The following is a 17,333-nucleotide window of genomic DNA, read 5'->3' as shown; positions in this document are numbered from 1 at the left end:
GTGGCTCTACAATTTTTCTTATTTTTTTTTTAGCAAAAGTCGTTGTTATATTAGACTCACACATTGATTCATATAACCACAAACCCATGAAGAAGAATCAACCCAGACCCACAAAGAGGATGATGATTATGACGAAGACGACGACGTTGATGATGATAGTGTTATCTCTTACAGTTGGAGCACTACATATTTTTTGCCCTTCCTTTATATTCCCTGCTTCTTTTTGCTGTGTGTTTCGTATTTATCCTTGTTCCAGATAATTAGTAAGAAATATTATCAGCCTTGCAATTTTTATTTTTATTTTTATTTTTCCCAATTCATGATAATTCTTCACGTGACACTAGACCGGACCATGATTGAAAAAAAAAATACTAATCTCATTAAAGATTTGAAAAACTTGCAAATCCTCAAATAACATTGTCAGACCACCTAATTATTCCATTTCTTGATTCATATTGAGTTTTTATATTTATATTATGCTATGTTTCTTCAATTTGAATCTCATGGGTTTTTATTTTTTAGTTTTTAATTTTCTTTGAAGGGTAAAAAGTGAATTTCAAATTTTACAAAAAATGTGCTGAGTAGGTTGAGTGAATTTTGAAATCCAGTGGTCCATCACTCGTCTAACTGTGTTATGAGCCCACAAGAAGCCCCGCCCACAGATTCTAGAGAATCCTAGAATTTTCCAGAGAAAATCACAGAAGCGTTTGCAAGGCCCAGTCTTCACTAGAATATTCTTGGCTTCCTTTTAAATACCCAACCAATCCTCTACTTTCCCAAACCAATCAAGCAAATCTGCAATTCTCTAACGACTCAAATTCTCAAACTTCCTCAGCATCCAAACAAAAACCCATCAATTTTTCCGATGTCGATCATCCCCAGCTTCCGACGAGGCGGCATTTTCGACCCTTTCTCTCTCGATGTCTGGGAGCCATTCAAGGATTTCCCGTTCCCTTCCTCCTCATCACTCTCCACATTCCCTGAATTTTCCCGGGAAAATTCAGCTTTCCTGAACACGAGGATCGACTGGAAGGAGACCCCGGAAGCCCACTTGTTCAAGGCAGACCTTCCGGGGCTGAAGAAAGAAGAGGTGAAGGTGGAGCTCGAAGAAAACAGGGTGCTGCAGATCAGCGGAGAGAGGAAAATAGAGAAGGAGGACAAGAACGACCAGTGGCACAGAGTGGAGCGCAGCAGCGGCAAGTTCTTGAGGAGGTTTCAGCTTCCTGAGAATGCAAAGGTGGACGAGATTAAGGCTGCAATGGAGAATGGGGTTTTGAGTGTCACTGTTCCAAAGGCAGAGGTGAAGAAGCCTGATGTCAAAGCCATTGAAATCTCTGGTTAATATCGTCTCTGTATTCTGTACTGCAGGCACCTTCGCATTTTGTATATCTAGGTTTGATTTTGGAGTGTCAGTTGTCATCAATGTTGATATCAATAAAACGAGTGTGAGTGTTTGTAACATAATGGCTTGTAACTTGTTCGTTTTTAATATAAATGGATCGTAATTGAGGCTTTGACAGGTTCCTGTTTTGAATTGCATTTGCATGTGTTGCGTTTCTGTTTTCAGATCTCTCAGTTCTCTATTTAAAGTTACGCTTACTTTTGTTTCTGAATTACAGTCTTTTGATACCTTATCATGACTCTGTTCGCTTTTGCTTTCCCCAAATCTTAAAAACATTTGGAAAACCGAGTAACTTTTGCGGAACGGCTATACTATTATAGAACATTTTTCAAATGACGTATAGCCGTCCGGCTATACTATTTATTTAAAAAATAAAATTAGCCGAGTACAGCCGGCCGGCTGTCTGATTTCTCTAAAAAATTGAAAAAACCCTGTATAGCGGAAGGCGGTACTATTTCTTTTAAAATCCTCCTCTCCACATTTCCCGAATTTTCCTGAAACTTCTTTCTGAACACGATGATCAACTGGAAGGAGACCCAGCAGCCCATGTGTTCAAGGCATACCTTCCGGGGCTGAAGAAAGAAGAGGTGAAGGTGGAGCTCGAGGACGGCATGGTGCTTCAGATCAATGGAGAGAAATGTAGAGATGGTGGACAAGAACGACAAATGGCACAGAGTGGAGCATAGCAGCGGCAAGTTCTTGAGGAGGTTTCACTTCCAAAGAACGCAAGGGTAGACGAGATTAAGGCTGCAATGGAGAATGGGGTTCTGAGTGTCACTGTTCCCAAGGCAGGGCCAAAGCCATTGAAATCTCTGGTTAATATCGTCTCTATATTCTCTACTGCAATTCACATTATGTATTTCTTTGTTAGATTTTGGAGTGTCAGTTGTCATCAATGTAAACTCAAGCTTTTTTTGTCAATAATTGTCCAAATTCAGGTTTCAATATTAATGAATTGATTCATGTAGCAACCAGTTAATTAAGTTCTTAGTTTCCTTTTTAATGTGAATTTAACTCTAATTTCATAAACAAATTGGCCATTTACTGACTTTTAAAGTCAAATTTGAGCAAAACATTGGATTAACCCAAAAAAAGGTACAAAAGCCTAAAAGGCCAAAAAATACAATGCTACAAAGGTAACAAAACCAACACAGAGCCCTATGGACCACAGACTAACTAAACTAACAAGAAACAGATCAGCTAGAGCAACCATGAAAAGCAGAGAGAAACGAAACAATAATCATAGAACTTCCCAAGTACAGTCCTGCAAGATTGATCTTGCTTTGTTTGATATAGACTACCGCGGGTATAATTCAGCAATTGAGGCTTCATTAACAGAATATGACAATGATTTGCTAGTTGATTGATCATGTTTTTTCTCTTTCTAATTCATGCTAATTCTTCACGGTGTCATGGTGACACTCGACCATACTAAGATTGTTTTTTATTTATTTATTTAATTTAATCTCATTCAAGATTTGAAAAAATTGCAAATCCTCAAATAACATTGTCAGACCACCTAAGTATTCCATTTCTTGATTCATATTGAGTTTTTATATTTATATTATTTTTTTATGCGAAAAGAGGAAAACTATAAGCAAAAACCACAGGGACACGCATGCCCCAACAGGTAAAAAAGGAAAGGGATTGAACTGTCCAGAGGCAGCCCCGCCTCCCAAAGCTTGGAAAGATTTAGCCCGTGGCCCAAGCTAGAAATAGCATCAGTCGTGAAATTAGCCTCACGGAATACATGACTGAAAGACCAAGAATCACAAAAGGAGCTGATAAGCACTATATCTTTAATCAAGAGGTTGATACTCCACAGGGTCAAAGCTTTCTGATTAATGCAATCAATAATAAGTTTAGAATTTCCTTCAACAAGAACTTTGCGCCATCCTCTAAGCAAGGCCATCCCGTAAGGCAATGCATTCCGCCACAAAAATGGTATTGTCACCAATGTTCTTAGCACTAGCCAATAAATATGACCATCAGAATCTCATATAACAAAGCTAGTAGCCGCTGAACTAACCTGTCCAGCCACAGTAAGCACACAAACAGGATGTGGGTTGATGTCTTTGAACAATCAGGTTATTCCTAGTTCCCCAGATCTGCCAACATAGCAGCAGAGCTTTGGAAAGAATCTCAGGGCCTCTAGAAGCATCTTGCACCTGCACATTATATTATGTTATGTTCCTTCAATATGAATCGCATTAGTTTTTAATTTTCTTTGAAGGGTAAAAAGTGAATTTCAAATTTTACAAAAATGGTGCTGGGTAGGTTGAGTGAACTTTGAAGTCCAGTGGTCCATCACTCGTCTAACTGTGTTATGAGCCCACAAAGGAGCCCCGCCCACAGATTCTCGAGAATCCTAGAATTTTCCAGAGAAAATAGCGTTTTCAAGGCCCAGTCTTTACTAGATTATTCTTGGCTTCTTTTTAAATACCCAACCAATCCTCTACTTTCCCAAACCAATCAAGCAAAGCGGAAATTCTCAAACGACTCAAATTCTCAAACTTTCTCAGCATCCAAACAAAAAACCCATCAATTTTTCCGATGTCGATCATCCCCAGCTTCCGACGAGGCAGCATTTTCGACCCTTTCTCTCTCGATGTCTGGGAGCCATTCAAAGATTTCCCATTCCCTTCCTCCTCATCACTCTCCACATTCCCCAGGGAAAATTCAGCTTTCCTGAACACGAGGATCGACTGGAAGGAGACCCCGGAAGCCCACTTGTTCAAGGCAGACCTTCCGGGGCTGAAGAAAGAAGAAGTGAAGGTGGAGGTTGAAGACGACAGGGTGCTTCAGATCAGCGGAGAGAGGAACGTAGAGAAGGAGGACAAGAACGACAAGTGGCACAGAGTGGAGCGCAGCAGCGGCAAGTTCTTGAGGAGGTTTCAGCTTCCTGAAAATGCAAAGGTGGACGAGATTAAGGCTGCAATGGAGAATGGGGTTCTGAGTGTCACTGTTCCAAAGGCAGAGGTGAAGAAGGCTGATGTCAAAGCCATTGAAATCTCAGGTTAATTAAAATTGAGGAATCTAAGATCATCTGCGTTCTCTAGTTCATCCACAGAGTATGTAGTAGAAATAAAGAGTGCCAAAATCAAAGTGATAATATATGTGTCATTGTGTGGCTGTCTGTGAGTGTCAAGTGTCATCCATGTAGTTATTAATGAAATTGTGTGGTTTCTTGTAAAAGTATATTATAACTTGCGTTTTAAATTTTATATATCCTACTTGAATTCTTTCGAATTCATCGTTTGGAACTCGAGTGCAAAAAGTCGTAACTCAAGTAAAATAAGGTTAGAACACTGCTGTGTTGATCAATTTGGCTTAATCTCTGTAATTTTATTTTATTCATTATGTGAAACATGAATTAATCACATTCTCTTCAAAGTTCTAGAGGTATTGTCTTCGAACATCGTTCTTCATGGTGGAGTTTGGAGAGTACATGTGTCTTCCTTTGGGATGTTATCAAAAGGGGAAGACTTTTCTCTCTTCTTTTTTTTTCTTTTTTTTTTGAAAGAGTAAATCATTGATAACAATTAAGAGGAAACAATAATGTCATCTTTTACTGAGCATTACAATTAAGTGCATGCCTTACTAGAAAATAAGCTATTTGATTGCTTCCCCCTTGGACAGAAAGAGATAGTAACTCTTCAAATTGTTGCTTCTTACTTGCCCACGACTCTTACCACTCCTTGTGAATCAGACTCAATTAAATTAGAAGAGAAGCCAGCATCCCGAGCAAAATTCATCTTGAAATGAAGTGCCATAATCTCTGCATATTTAGGTGAGGTGGCGGTGGCAAGAGGAAGGGCCATAACCGCCATCATTTCCCCTTTGTCATTTCTAATAACAGCACCAATTCCACCCACACTTGTTTCGGGAATATAAGCAACATCAACATTCAGTTTATATTTGCCGACAGGAGGAGGAGACTATTTGGTTGGTTTCTCAACATTTATTTTAGGTTCACCTTTCACAAGATTTCCATATTCATTAGCCAAGCAAATAGCTCTTTTGAAAATCGCCTCCTGTGCACAAGAACTGCCTTCCACAACTACTTGATTTATGTTTTGCCATAAGCTCCATCAGATGTATAAAAACAGGCGCATTTCATACTTCGAAAGATAAATAGTGGCAACTTCAAATAAATCTCCACAGTTGGAAAAGTGCACCCTTGTAAAAACCTCTCTGAACTGCACATTTTTCCACACTTTTTGAGCACTAGGACAACTCCACAAAGCATGAATTACACTCTCAGAATTCACATTACAAATGGGGCAGGAGTCAGAAGATATTATTTTCCTTTTAAGTAGATTAGATTTATAAGGAAGATAATTTTTAATAGCTCTCCAATTGAAGTATAAAAGTTTTTGCGCCACCTCTTGGGACCAAACTTTTCTCCAGAAAGCACTTCATATTCTTGGTTCCGAAGAGGATCCAACCAAGTATTGAAATATCAGCCAATACATCGATACATCTGCCGATATATCTGTATTTTCAACTGTCGACACCGATATTGGAGGGTAAGACCATATCTTCCCCTGTATCGACGATATATCCCCGATAAGTGTGAATATCCCCGATATTTTGCAGATATTCCCGATATTTTGCTGATATCCCCAATATTCTCTATACCCATAATAGAACTAAAAAAAAATTCAAAAGTTTTGAAGGCAATTGAAGCAAATTGAAATCCAAAAATAACTAAACCTTGCTCAGAACCCTATAATTTATTAATATGAAAAATCTATGCACAGTCCACTGCCCACATACCTCCAATCCATCTGAAGAGGACATGGCGATCAATTTTGGATCTATGAGCATATGAACTAGACCTAGTACTAACTCAAATGAATCTTATGATTACTATGGTTATGTCATGTCTGATTATAATAGAACTAGTTATGGAGCTCAAGATGATAAAAAAAGATTATGGACCTACTAGTTGGTTAATCCTAACTATCCCATATATGAGGAAGGCAAGAGGGAGCTCAAGAGAGACTTATGTGCATCATGTTCAAACATGGCTTACAAACTGCTCGGGTTACATGACTTGGTATGACTATTGTTTGAATCTAGATGGTTATTCCTCATTGTTTGAACCTCATAGGAGCTCTTCATTTATGTAGATGGACACTTATCTAAATTGTAATCCAATGTTTAAACAAACAATGGATTTATGCATGGTTTATTATTTCTAATTAAAATTTTATTTTCAAACTTTTCATTTACGCACATTACATACAACTTATATTTCATCATATGTATATCTTATTATTAGTAAATTTTGAGTTTTATTTGTTCAATACATTCATTGATAATGTACATAACATCTATGAAAGTTTTACACCAAAATTATGTGTTTCAATGCCTATATATGTCATTTTTGTTGATTTTTTCACGATACCTAAAACGATAAGGATATAGCCCCCGAAATATCAGTAAATTAGGGACTCGACATTATCTGCATGGCCGATATTTTAATCCTTGGATCCAACAGCCCCACTGCACTCCTTTTTTCTTGATATCGCCAGCCTATATCCACTTTTCATATAATAAACTCCATTAGTCGTATAATGCCAAATCCATCTATCATTGTGATAATTAACACTCAAAGGGATAGAGGTAATGGCCTTAACATCTTCCGAATGAAGACACAAGTTTAATAAATCAACATTCCAATTCCCAATAGGAAAAATAAGAGCACTTACTTTAGTTTCTTGATCCAACACTTGAGGGGAAATAGGGCGGAAATAATTAGGTCTAGGAATCCAAGCATCACCATAAACAAGAGTTTCTTGTCCATCTCCAATCCTCTTCCTTAGCCCACTCAAGAGCAATTCACGACCCCAAATCAAAGACCTCCAAACATATGAAGAAGTTCTTCCTTTACTAGCTGCCAAGAAATTACAGTTTGGAAAATATCGAACTTTAAGCACCTTGTGAACCATGGACTGTCAAGCCTCCAACATTGCTTAGCCACAAGCGCTTTGTTAAATACCTCCAGATATCTAAACCCCATTCCAAGTTACGTAATTATGGTACGCAGTAGGCTTTACCTTAGTCCTCAACAAATTAAGACTTTTCTTAATGTTGATCCTTCACCATAGATCGCATCATTGACCTGCTCATAATGTATTTTATCTTGTTATTACTTGAATTAATCCTTTTTAGGATTTTATATTTTCATCATGTCGGCTCATAAGGCTTTTCTTGATCCTTAATGCCAGCTCATTTATATTTTTTCTAGCTTTGTTTTTTTAAATAAAGCGACAATCTTGTCTTGTTTTGTTTTATTTTTCATAAATCAAGTAATAATTCAAAAATAGGGAAATTAAACTCGGATGCAAGTGAATAGACACATTATACTAACCAACCACCCGTTACACATAATTCTTTGTCACGAACTATCCATCCATGAGCTTGACCTTTAAAAAGCTCTTCAACTTATAATCTATCAGATTTAAAACTCAAGCCCAACGCTCCTACCTACCAAGGCCCATTAGTCTAAGCTGAGAGGACTGATTGATCTGTCGACTGCAGGCTATGTAATGACTTTGGTGCCATCGTTTTCACGTAAGCTTCAACGGTGAGAAGAGATTTCAGAGAGGTACAAATGATAATATGGATAATAGCTAAAACCTAATGATGGATGGTAGACTACATTATTTGTAAATTATATAGCAATGATCATGTTCGTATCTGGCTTTTAGTGGATTGTACTACTTTTTGCATATTATGATACGTACAATTTTGAGATCAATAATTCATATTAAAATAATTATAATACGTGAATTAATTACACCACGTAACGAAATTCTAGTATCATATATTTTCTAAATATATCCTACAGTTCACTAACAACAAATATTGTCCTTTTCTTTTGGTTGCACGTTTCTTTTCAAGATTTGTCTCATATCCCCACCCCCACATGGCCAAACCGATTGGACAATGAAATCCCTAAATGGGATCCAAAAGATACGCATAGGGAAAGTGATGCAAGTCTGCATAATTGCCAAGTTGGACAAATTTGTGAAGTTTATGCCTTTTCAGTAATAAAATAAAATAAAGGTTCCAACTTGAACGTCAATTTGTTTGACGTCCAAAACCAGGCTGAATCCCAGGTGACTACTTCCAAAATCACAAGCCCCAGTAAATCATGTCAGTCGTATTCCTTCTTTCTTATCGAGTGTTTGTTTGGTATGAAAATAGGAAAGGAAAAATCGTAGGCTAGGCTACATTGGCTTTGCATTAATTCCCAAGAAAGAGTAGACAACAAATCATTTTACAGTGTGGTATCAACGAGCACTTGGAAATTTCTTACCTTGATCATACATAGATTTTTTTTTTGGGTGAAAGATCATACATACTTCAATCATGAAGAATATAATGCTTGAGTGGTAATAATCATGGTAATGTTAAAAGTGGTTGAATAATATATAGTCAATTTGCCAATTATATGTAGCACGTTCATTTTTTTTCTTCTTCTAGGAATAAATCATTTTATCCCACATTCCTACTTAAAAAATAATTATGAAAAAACGCTTTTTGGACAATGGTTTATCTGTTGGAACCATTTCTCTATGTTTAGTACTGATCAACATTAAAAAGAAGGTTTATTTATTTATTTATTTTTAATAATTATAAATTTTTTCACGAATGGTCTTTGAACTTTTCAAAAGTCTTTATTTGAGTTCTTTAAGTTGCAAATAAATCCATTTGGTACTTAATGATTTGCTCAACACATCAGTTTGGTCCATCTCGTCGTATTTGTCAAAATATTTGTTAAAATTGGTCACATGATCAATTTTAAAGATGCATTTGAGTCAAAACACAACCTATCTACTACCCATAAGAAAAAGTAAATCTCACATATTTTGCTCAACAAGGTTTAGATATTTTTATCCTTTCGAAGTAAGGAGCCATGGCAGATATGTTTGGAATATATTCCATTTTGAGAGAGTTGAAAAAGAACTATCTCGTTGAAATATGCTCTCTTTGATCGGATCCAAATGTAAAACCCTAAATGGAAAAAGATGACCTTGTGGAGCAAAAATGTGATTTTTATGAATCAGCTATATTTTAATGAAAATGTCATTTTAAAGTTGGTCAAATAATGATATGTGACAAAATTCAACGAATGTTTTGTTAGAATGCAACAATAGGGATAAAATTTCATGTGCATGCCAAAAGATGAAGGACCATATTGATTGATTTGAGAAATTAATAACTAAAATGAAGTATTTTTTTTTAAATTCAAGGACTATTTGTGATAAAAACCCAGAAGAAATAATAATAAATTTTTTTACTGACTATGAGTATTGTAAAATTATACCTCAAAACAAAAACCTTTTTTCAGTCCTTTTCGTTGTTTGAAATTTAACTGTCTGATTTTACATGCCTGTAAATTTATGAATACACAATCATGGCAAGTAGGAATGCTCTTAACATTTGTCGTGGCCTTATAATTCTTCTCAATCATGGATTCATAGGATTCATTTTTTATCGTTTTCAATATAGGGTCATCAGCATTACAATCTTGGATCTACATTGCAATGATGATGCTAAGGCTTAGAGCCTGAAATTCCCTTTTCCATCTGCATTATGCTTCTATTTTATTACTTCTTCTTCTTACTCATCACATCCTCACCTTTTTTCTTTATTCTTTTTCTCTTACTTTTCTCCTTGATCCCCTTTTGAGCTTAAAGTGATCACTTTAATCCCAGGCGCTGGTTCAAAAGCATATCCTCTTCAGTCTTTTGGTACATCTTATTTTAGGGATTATAAAAAAAAGGGATCATCACTTTGATGCTTTCTCCAGCATGTTTAACTGCAACAATAGTAAAGCGACATTCCTTCGTGCGCATGTTATCTTTATTTGTAAAGAATTTTGTTGGACATGGATTTTTAATTTTTATATATACATATTTATGCCCTTAATATGAATTAAGTGCGTTTTGAGTTTTGGGTTAGAGCTTATCAAGGTCTCTTAGTTCCTTTTTTTTTTTTTACAGATAAACCACTAAGAGAGATTGTCTGCAGCAAGACTCGAACCTAAACATGAATAGTGAAGAAAAACGATTCTTACCAACACAATCAATCCTCATTGACACTGATTGTTTACTTTTTAGAAAGGCAAATGTATTATTTTAATAAAAACGAAAGTGATGCACTTTTATTTTTGTGTGTGGCTTTTTATAGATTGCACTTTCGAATTTCACCTAAAGCTAAATGAAAAATAATAGCTTGATTATTTTTAATATAAAAAGATATGTTTTGACAAAAATGAAATTAACCAATTAATTAATGGTATTCATTTATCGGTAAATACACTTTGTTTTGACTCCGAGAGAATAAGATCAATTTGCCGGGTTCAGAGACAAAATTGATATTATGTTAGACATTGAAAACGACATTCACAACTCCTTAACCCAATTTAGGCGGGCCCACACTTTTTAATGAAAATCTTCATATACGAAGACCAAACCAAAACCAAACCAAACAGGTAGAAAGTTTAGGAACAATTAAAATACATTAAGGCCCTTCAAAGTGGGGCCCAGGAACATACTTCCTGTCTTTAGGAGCCTATACGATGTGACCGCCCGATAATCCGTTCTTCCTTTTAGCCGTCCGATGACAACGATCGCCTCCCCTCTCTCCATCTCTTTCTGCTTTGACTGTTTGTACCACACGGTACAAAACAAATTAGCTTCAGACTGAAAGAAAACACCACACACACACACACACACTCATCACACTCACATCAACACCTGCTCTCTCTCTCTCTCTCTCTCTCTCTCTCTCTCTCAGTTTTGCAGCTTAAGATTCTGAGAGAGGCTTTGGAGTTTGGGGAAAAGAAAAGCCAAGCATTTGGGATTACGAGGCTGCCCTACGATTCTACTTAGCCTTTGATCTCTGCTTTCACCTTTCTGTTCTCACAGACCAATGAGCCACCGACACGTATTGCTTCTTCTTCGAGGCAGTCGCAGTTTCCGTTAATGGCGTTTCCTGTCTCTGCATCACCAAAGATTCACTCTGGTGAGTACTATCCAGAAATTGCGAGAATATTTTCCGTTTGTTTCCCGAGAAATGTGATTTTGTTGATTTTTCTTTGATTTTTGTGCTGGTTTGCGCGTTTTTGTTCATTTATTTCTGGATTGGAATTTGACAGCTGAAATATTTACTCGCTGGTTGGCAGCTGAGAAAGTGAGAGAAAAAGAAAACGAAAGGAAAGAGCTTTCCTTTTTCTGTCGTTCTTTTCAAATTTTTCCGAACGAACTGCTTCAAATTTTTTTGAAAGATGAGCGAGCTCTGGATTTGATTTTCGAATAGCTGGCGAGCTTTGTCTTTACCATTAGGCTTAGCGGCGACAATGATGCCGACGACGACAGGTCGTTTTTACCCTTATCTTAGATTTTTGAGATTGGGTCTTAATGGACCACCAAATTCTTGGTTTTGAATGTGATTCTCTGCTTCCCTCTTTGTCCGTATTACCATATACAGCTCTTACTTGTCGTATTGCATGAGATTTCAGTTTCGCGCCATGAAGGTCGGCTTCATCATCTATCAATTCACATTATGAATTGATTAATACGCTACCATTTTGCCTAGTTCTTAGCGTAGTTGAGTTCTGTAGACGATAAATTTTCGAATTTTTATGCTGTGAGCTTATGAATAAAGGTTCTCTGAGCAGTGGGGGCAAATACCATTGTGCGATTTTCTCCTCCTGATTGTAAGATTTGAAATTTCTTAGAGCTTATCTGCTTCCCTGATATTCTTTTACTATTTTGTGGGAATTGACTGCATTTGTTAATGAACTATGTGCGCTGACTGAAAATGATGATAATCAAGATGCATGTTGTATTGTGTTTTGTTTTGTTTTGTTTTGTTTTTTTTTTTTTTTTTTCATTGTGAAGTTTCCTGAAATAACTTTCATTCGAGATAGATTCCTGAATTCTTCTGGTGTAATCATAGTAAACACGGCAATTAGAATGTGGTTCATCTGACACTAATGTGGTCTAAGATGTTGAGAGGAGTTATGGTTCCACGTTTTTTTTGGGTGGCTTGACAAGGGAGACCTCCACGCCTTAAAACTTAAAAGAATTTATTTCTTGTTCAAAGACTTTGTTGCTTTGCTTCTTGACATGTGCAAAGGGAATTTTTCTTATGTCGATTAACCAATATTGTTAATTTAGTTAGTTAGAGAAAAATAGTCTACTTAGCAGATTGGTAGTAGTATATGATGGTATTCATGGTAACCTTCCATTTATTTTGGAAAACTTGTGTCAGTATTTCACTTTTTTGGGCTGCAGTATTCAATTTTCTCTTTATTTTATCTTCAGACTGGCCAGCATTGTTGTGAATCAATCCATCTGCTCAGCTGAATAAGAACATATGGAGCTCCCTTGTAGCAAGGTTTTCCAGGTACGATAAACCAGGGCATTGCAGATACCACCATGGATGGCTGTTTAGAACCCATAAAGAATTCCAATGATCAACAATCTCTAGGAACTTCTGGTAACATGTTGCGCCAAATAAATGCAAGTATAAATCTGCAAGACAAGGCCCAATCAAGAAAGCCTGGTTTGTCTTATGCCGATCTCCATCATGAGATTACAAGAAATGTAAAAGATATCCCATCTAATTCTGTTGGGAACCACCAAAAGCAGCGGATTAATAGAAAGACAACTGCTGAAGAAGAACTTGTTAGGCACATGTCAAATTTGCCAAGTTATCTTGAGAGAGGAAAAAACCTTCAGGAGAAAGTTTTAAATGTTGGGGTCCTAGACTGGGGCCGCCTAGAAAAATGGCAGTGTAGCCATAAACAGATGCCATACAGGAGTAGCCGTTATTCACCGTCCAGTAGTAATACAACCTCATGTTTTTCGACGGATGGATCATCAACCCATTCCAGCCGAGGTCACAGCCGTTCTCCTGCTCAGCCAAGGATGCATCGTCATTCACTGCAATCTCATTTCACGAAATCTCCAACAGAAGGCCATTCCGAAGTTGTCACCTCTTTTGGAGAAAGGGTTGAAAAGTTTGAAGACCTTAAAGCTGACCAGAGTAGCACCGTGAATGGGTCGGAAAAGTTCATTGGAACAGATACATCTCTATGCAGAAGCCGCATAGACACGAAGGTGGAACAGAGCAAGAGTAAAGATTCAGATGCAAAGAGTGAGCCAGAAAAAAGAAGTTTGTGGAATGGCCCACATTTGGAAATGGCAGCTCATTTAAAGGTAAAGAAAAAGACTCAAGTTGGTGAATTTATTCAGAAAGCAGAGAACTTACAGAAACCATATTCAGAAAATTTTGAATTAGATATTCCTGAAGGATGCAAGAAAGTTGTTCTGCTTTTGCCTAGAGATTTTCCTGAAAACAATCACTCTGGGGTTTCCCACCTTTCTGATTCAACAACACTGCTTCATCAAAGAGCAGAGAAAACTACTCGAGCAAGCTCTTCAGAGAGACCCAAAGAGGCCTGCCATGCAGAGCTCAATTCTGATTTCCCACATTTGTGCCATTTTCCTTCTGAAGTTGAAAGTAAACACTCTCGGGTAAAACACCTTGGCTCCACAGATGGTGCGACTCTCAGATTTCAATCTAATACACCTAGCTCAGCATCATTGTCAGCTAAAACAGGAACAAACCCATACAGAGGCAGAAATGTAGAAGAGAAAAAAGTAGCAGTAGTGTCCACATCTTCTTCAACTGTAAGTGAGCCTTATAAAGGATTGGATCTGAAACCAAGCAAAGCAACTGCTGAAAAAGTAAGAAACACTTCACCTTTTCGCCGATTTAGCATCGGTGTGGGTAAGATGAGTAAGCATACGAGTTCTAAGGACTGTTTAGATACACAGCAGCTGAGCTCAACAGCTTTTTCAGCTAAACCTGGTTCAGAGAACACTGTGACTTCCACATTCTTAGGTGCTTCAGATGGTCAAAAGTCCAATGCCACTGGCAGAGCCAAGTCCCCTCTGAGAAGGTTACTGGATCCACTGCTGAAGTCAAAGGTGGCAAACTCCCATCGCTTAGTGGAGCCATTAGAGAAAGATTCCATATTGTCTGAGGGGCGGGTGGATTCTTTGTCCGAGCAGCCAGGGAAGGTAAAATTAGGTATGACTGGTTGTAGGACAATTAATGTCAATGAGCCAGTGAAGGCCAAGAAGTGTGGATCAACTGCAGTTCAAGCTCTTCTACGAGTTGCAGTTAAGAATGGCCTGCCCCTGTTCACATTTGCGGTTGACAATGACATCGATATCCTTGCAGCCACGATGAAGAAGCTAAATACCTTGAAAAAGGGTGACTGCAGCTGCATCTACACATTTTTCAGTATCCGGGAAGTCAAGAAAAAAAGTGGAACTTGGATAAATCAAGGCAGCAAAGGCAAGAGTCACGACTACGTCCGTAATGTTATTGCTCAAATGAAGGTCGCTGATTCTCAGTTTCCCAATTTGGTTAGACCGGATCACTTTAGCATGAGAGAGTTTGTTTTATTTTCTGGAAACCTGAGACAGGCAGATTGTGAAACCTCAGACTTCCAGCCAAGTGATGAGCTAGCTGCTGCTGTTGTCAAAATCCCCAAAATGTCAGTCAGCAATCCACCGGAGATTGGCATCATTGGGATAACTGTAGTAACTTGCCTGCGGTTGGTTCAAAAGAGTGTTTGTCAAGGGTGAGACGCCATTCTTATTCTGGGGAAGCTGTAGAGAAGCCTTTTGTTGGTGGTCAAGGCCTAATTAGCACAACAGTCATACTTCCAAGTGGTATCCATAGTCTACCAAGTAATGGGGGACCATCATCACTGATTGAACGTTGGAATTCAGGTGGATCATGTGACTGTGGAGGTTGGGATTTGGGTTGCAAACTTAGGATATTTGACAATCATAATCCAGTCAATGAGAAAGTGAAATCACATAAGGTTTGTTCCATCACAGATCGGTTCGAGCTTTTTCAGGTATAGTGTTTTTCTTGAGCCAGGGTGATATATAATTTTTTTTCCTTTTCCATATTATTCTGAAAGTTACCAACTAATGTTACCTTTTGCTTTCATTACATATCCACAGGGAGGTTTACAAGAAAACCAGCCTACTTTCAGTATGTCCCCATTCAGGGATGGTATCTATTCAGTTGAGTTCAGTTCTTCAATCTCAATCTTACAAGCATTCTCCATTTGTATAGCAGTATTAGATAGTTGGAACTTATGTGAGTTCTCGGAGTCAAGGAAGTCGTTAGAAGAAAAAACTTCTGGAGAAAGCATATTAATGCAAAATGATGGATTAAGTGCTCCAAATCGAACGGAAGGGGAAGTTCCTGCAAGATATGTCTCATATCCCCCACTTTCTCCAGCCGGGAGGGTCTAGTTTTACCATGATTACCTCTTATAGTTACCATGTATCTTCATTTGGCTGGGTTGGATTTTAGATTCATGATCCCCGTGAAGATACTGGTGTCTTGGATCCGCAGAGTACTTTAGATGTCAGAAGTAATATGAAGTGCATCAAATGTATTCTGAGTGGAACTGTTTCATCAATTTAAATGTGCATATAATGAGTGAATAGTATGTTGTTTTTCACTTTGAATTTTAATAAACTCAATTTCTGATGGGAATATTGGAGAATAATGATCCAATTTCTCCAGTATTGGGGTGCAAGCCCCTCCTTGAAATGGAAACATAAGGCCTTGCAGGCTGTTTATTTGCCCTTTTGGTTACTCATTTGGTGTGCATTTTCCGGCTGCAATGTTTTTCCATGCCTGATTCAACAGATTTCTGTACATCAAAGGGATGTCTCTCACACTTGTACATGCCTGTCCGCATACACACATACACACGAACACACACGTAGAAGATACAAGTGAGCTGACATCAACTTCCATTGTAAGTCATAATCAGGGGGTCCCTGCATCAAATCTTTGCTGTGAAGCAGCTCCAAATTATGGAAGTTGCAACAACAAGATGTCCTACAAGGCTAAAACAGTGAGCTAGAATGCCAGGAGTGCCCTCAAGGTGGGGTGTATTGATTGCTGGGTGCTCTAAGAGAAATCTTATCAAAGTGGCTTTCTTTGCTGCACCTTTAAGGAACACTGGTTTGCTTCTTTTTGAATGCAGTACAAAACTTAGGAGGAAAGCCAAAAGCAAAAAGGAGGACGTCTCACATCACATATATATGATACATTTACATTGCGTGGGAACTATGAAACTACCATATAGCATACACTTCCAATATGGGTTGTATTTGGTCATTATGCATTGCATCTTAGACTCACCAAAAGGTTATGTACCTTGCCTTTGTTAATGGAGAGCAGCTCTTATGGGACAATTTAATATGTTAAACTGGAGAAAATGGATTAGGTTTTTTTAACTCTCTCATTCGGGATGAGATAATTACCTTCTTTTTCAGTTGGACAAAGTTGAAATTCATCATACTTATCAAGAAGCTAATATGATACTAGATACTCTAGTCAATAATTGACATAAATTTACACAACCTTATGATTGGTTTTCTAAATTTTCGTTTATTGTAGTTGTAAAAATTCGTTTTGATTTTCGGAAATTCCTCCCATTGTGATTTTGTATACGAGCTATATTAAAGGAGAGAGATTTCACACACATTATCAATGTGCTATCCTATCAGGTTCGATCTACAGTCAAAGATCTTTTTTCACTAAACTAAAATTTTATGTTAAGACTTATCTCTCTCTCTCTCTTTTTTTGGTCAATTACATTGTGCGATAGAGTTGAAGAAATGAAGTGGGACCCCTACTATTGTGGGTCCATCATCCCTGATATCGGGTTAAAACTTGTTTTCGAAAGTTGTAGCCGACGTTTTAATAAATAAAATATAAAGTTGTAGCCGACATAGGTTCTCCATCGGCTTGCCACGTGAGCGCGTTCCTTCTTTTCACGCTTATTGGACACGTCATG

The 17,333-nt window shown here is 37.6% G+C and overlaps 3 protein-coding genes and 1 pseudogene across 3 annotated transcripts; all 4 read left to right on the top strand.

Moving 5' to 3' along the window:
- Window positions 1-748: 748 nt before the first annotated feature.
- LOC103320139 (18.5 kDa class I heat shock protein-like) lies at window positions 749-1,515 on the top strand. Its single transcript, XM_008221776.3, has one exon. It carries the CDS (start codon window positions 866-868, stop codon window positions 1,340-1,342), a length of 477 nt encoding a protein of 158 aa, XP_008219998.1. The 5' UTR covers window positions 749-865; the 3' UTR covers window positions 1,343-1,515.
- Window positions 1,516-1,918: 403 nt separating this feature from the next.
- Window positions 1,919-2,361, top strand: LOC148921393 (17.8 kDa class I heat shock protein-like; annotated as a pseudogene).
- Window positions 2,362-3,845: 1,484 nt separating this feature from the next.
- On the top strand, window positions 3,846-4,665 carry LOC103320130 (18.1 kDa class I heat shock protein). Its single transcript, XM_008221764.3, has one exon. The coding sequence runs from the start codon at window positions 3,956-3,958 to the stop codon at window positions 4,421-4,423; it is 468 nt and encodes a 155-aa protein (XP_008219986.2). The 5' UTR covers window positions 3,846-3,955; the 3' UTR covers window positions 4,424-4,665.
- A 6,638-nt stretch (window positions 4,666-11,303) lies between these two features.
- On the top strand, window positions 11,304-16,018 carry LOC103320120 (uncharacterized). The gene is given in 4 exon segments (XM_008221753.2): window positions 11,304-11,446; window positions 12,751-14,992; window positions 14,995-15,365; window positions 15,475-16,018. Coding segments are annotated over 3 exon segments (2,796 nt in total). The 5' UTR covers window positions 11,304-11,446; window positions 12,751-12,864; the 3' UTR covers window positions 15,772-16,018.
- Window positions 16,019-17,333: the final 1,315 nt, after the last annotated feature.

The sequence above is a fragment of the Prunus mume genome, linkage group LG1, assembly GCF_029339155.1.
Source record: "Prunus mume cultivar Tortuosa linkage group LG1, ASM2933915v1, whole genome shotgun sequence".
NCBI classification, from domain to species: domain Eukaryota; kingdom Viridiplantae; phylum Streptophyta; class Magnoliopsida; order Rosales; family Rosaceae; genus Prunus; species Prunus mume.
The sequence above is the reverse complement of the archived record's forward strand: the minus strand, read 5'-3'. Positions and strand labels throughout refer to the sequence as shown.

Bases quoted from the DNA above. Each gene is read 5' to 3' on its own strand.
- LOC103320139 (XM_008221776.3), top strand. From the start codon at position 866: ATGTCGATCATCCCCAGCTTCCGACGAGGCGGCATTTTCGACCCTTTC.
- LOC103320130 (XM_008221764.3), top strand. From the start codon at position 3,956: ATGTCGATCATCCCCAGCTTCCGACGAGGCAGCATTTTCGACCCTTTC.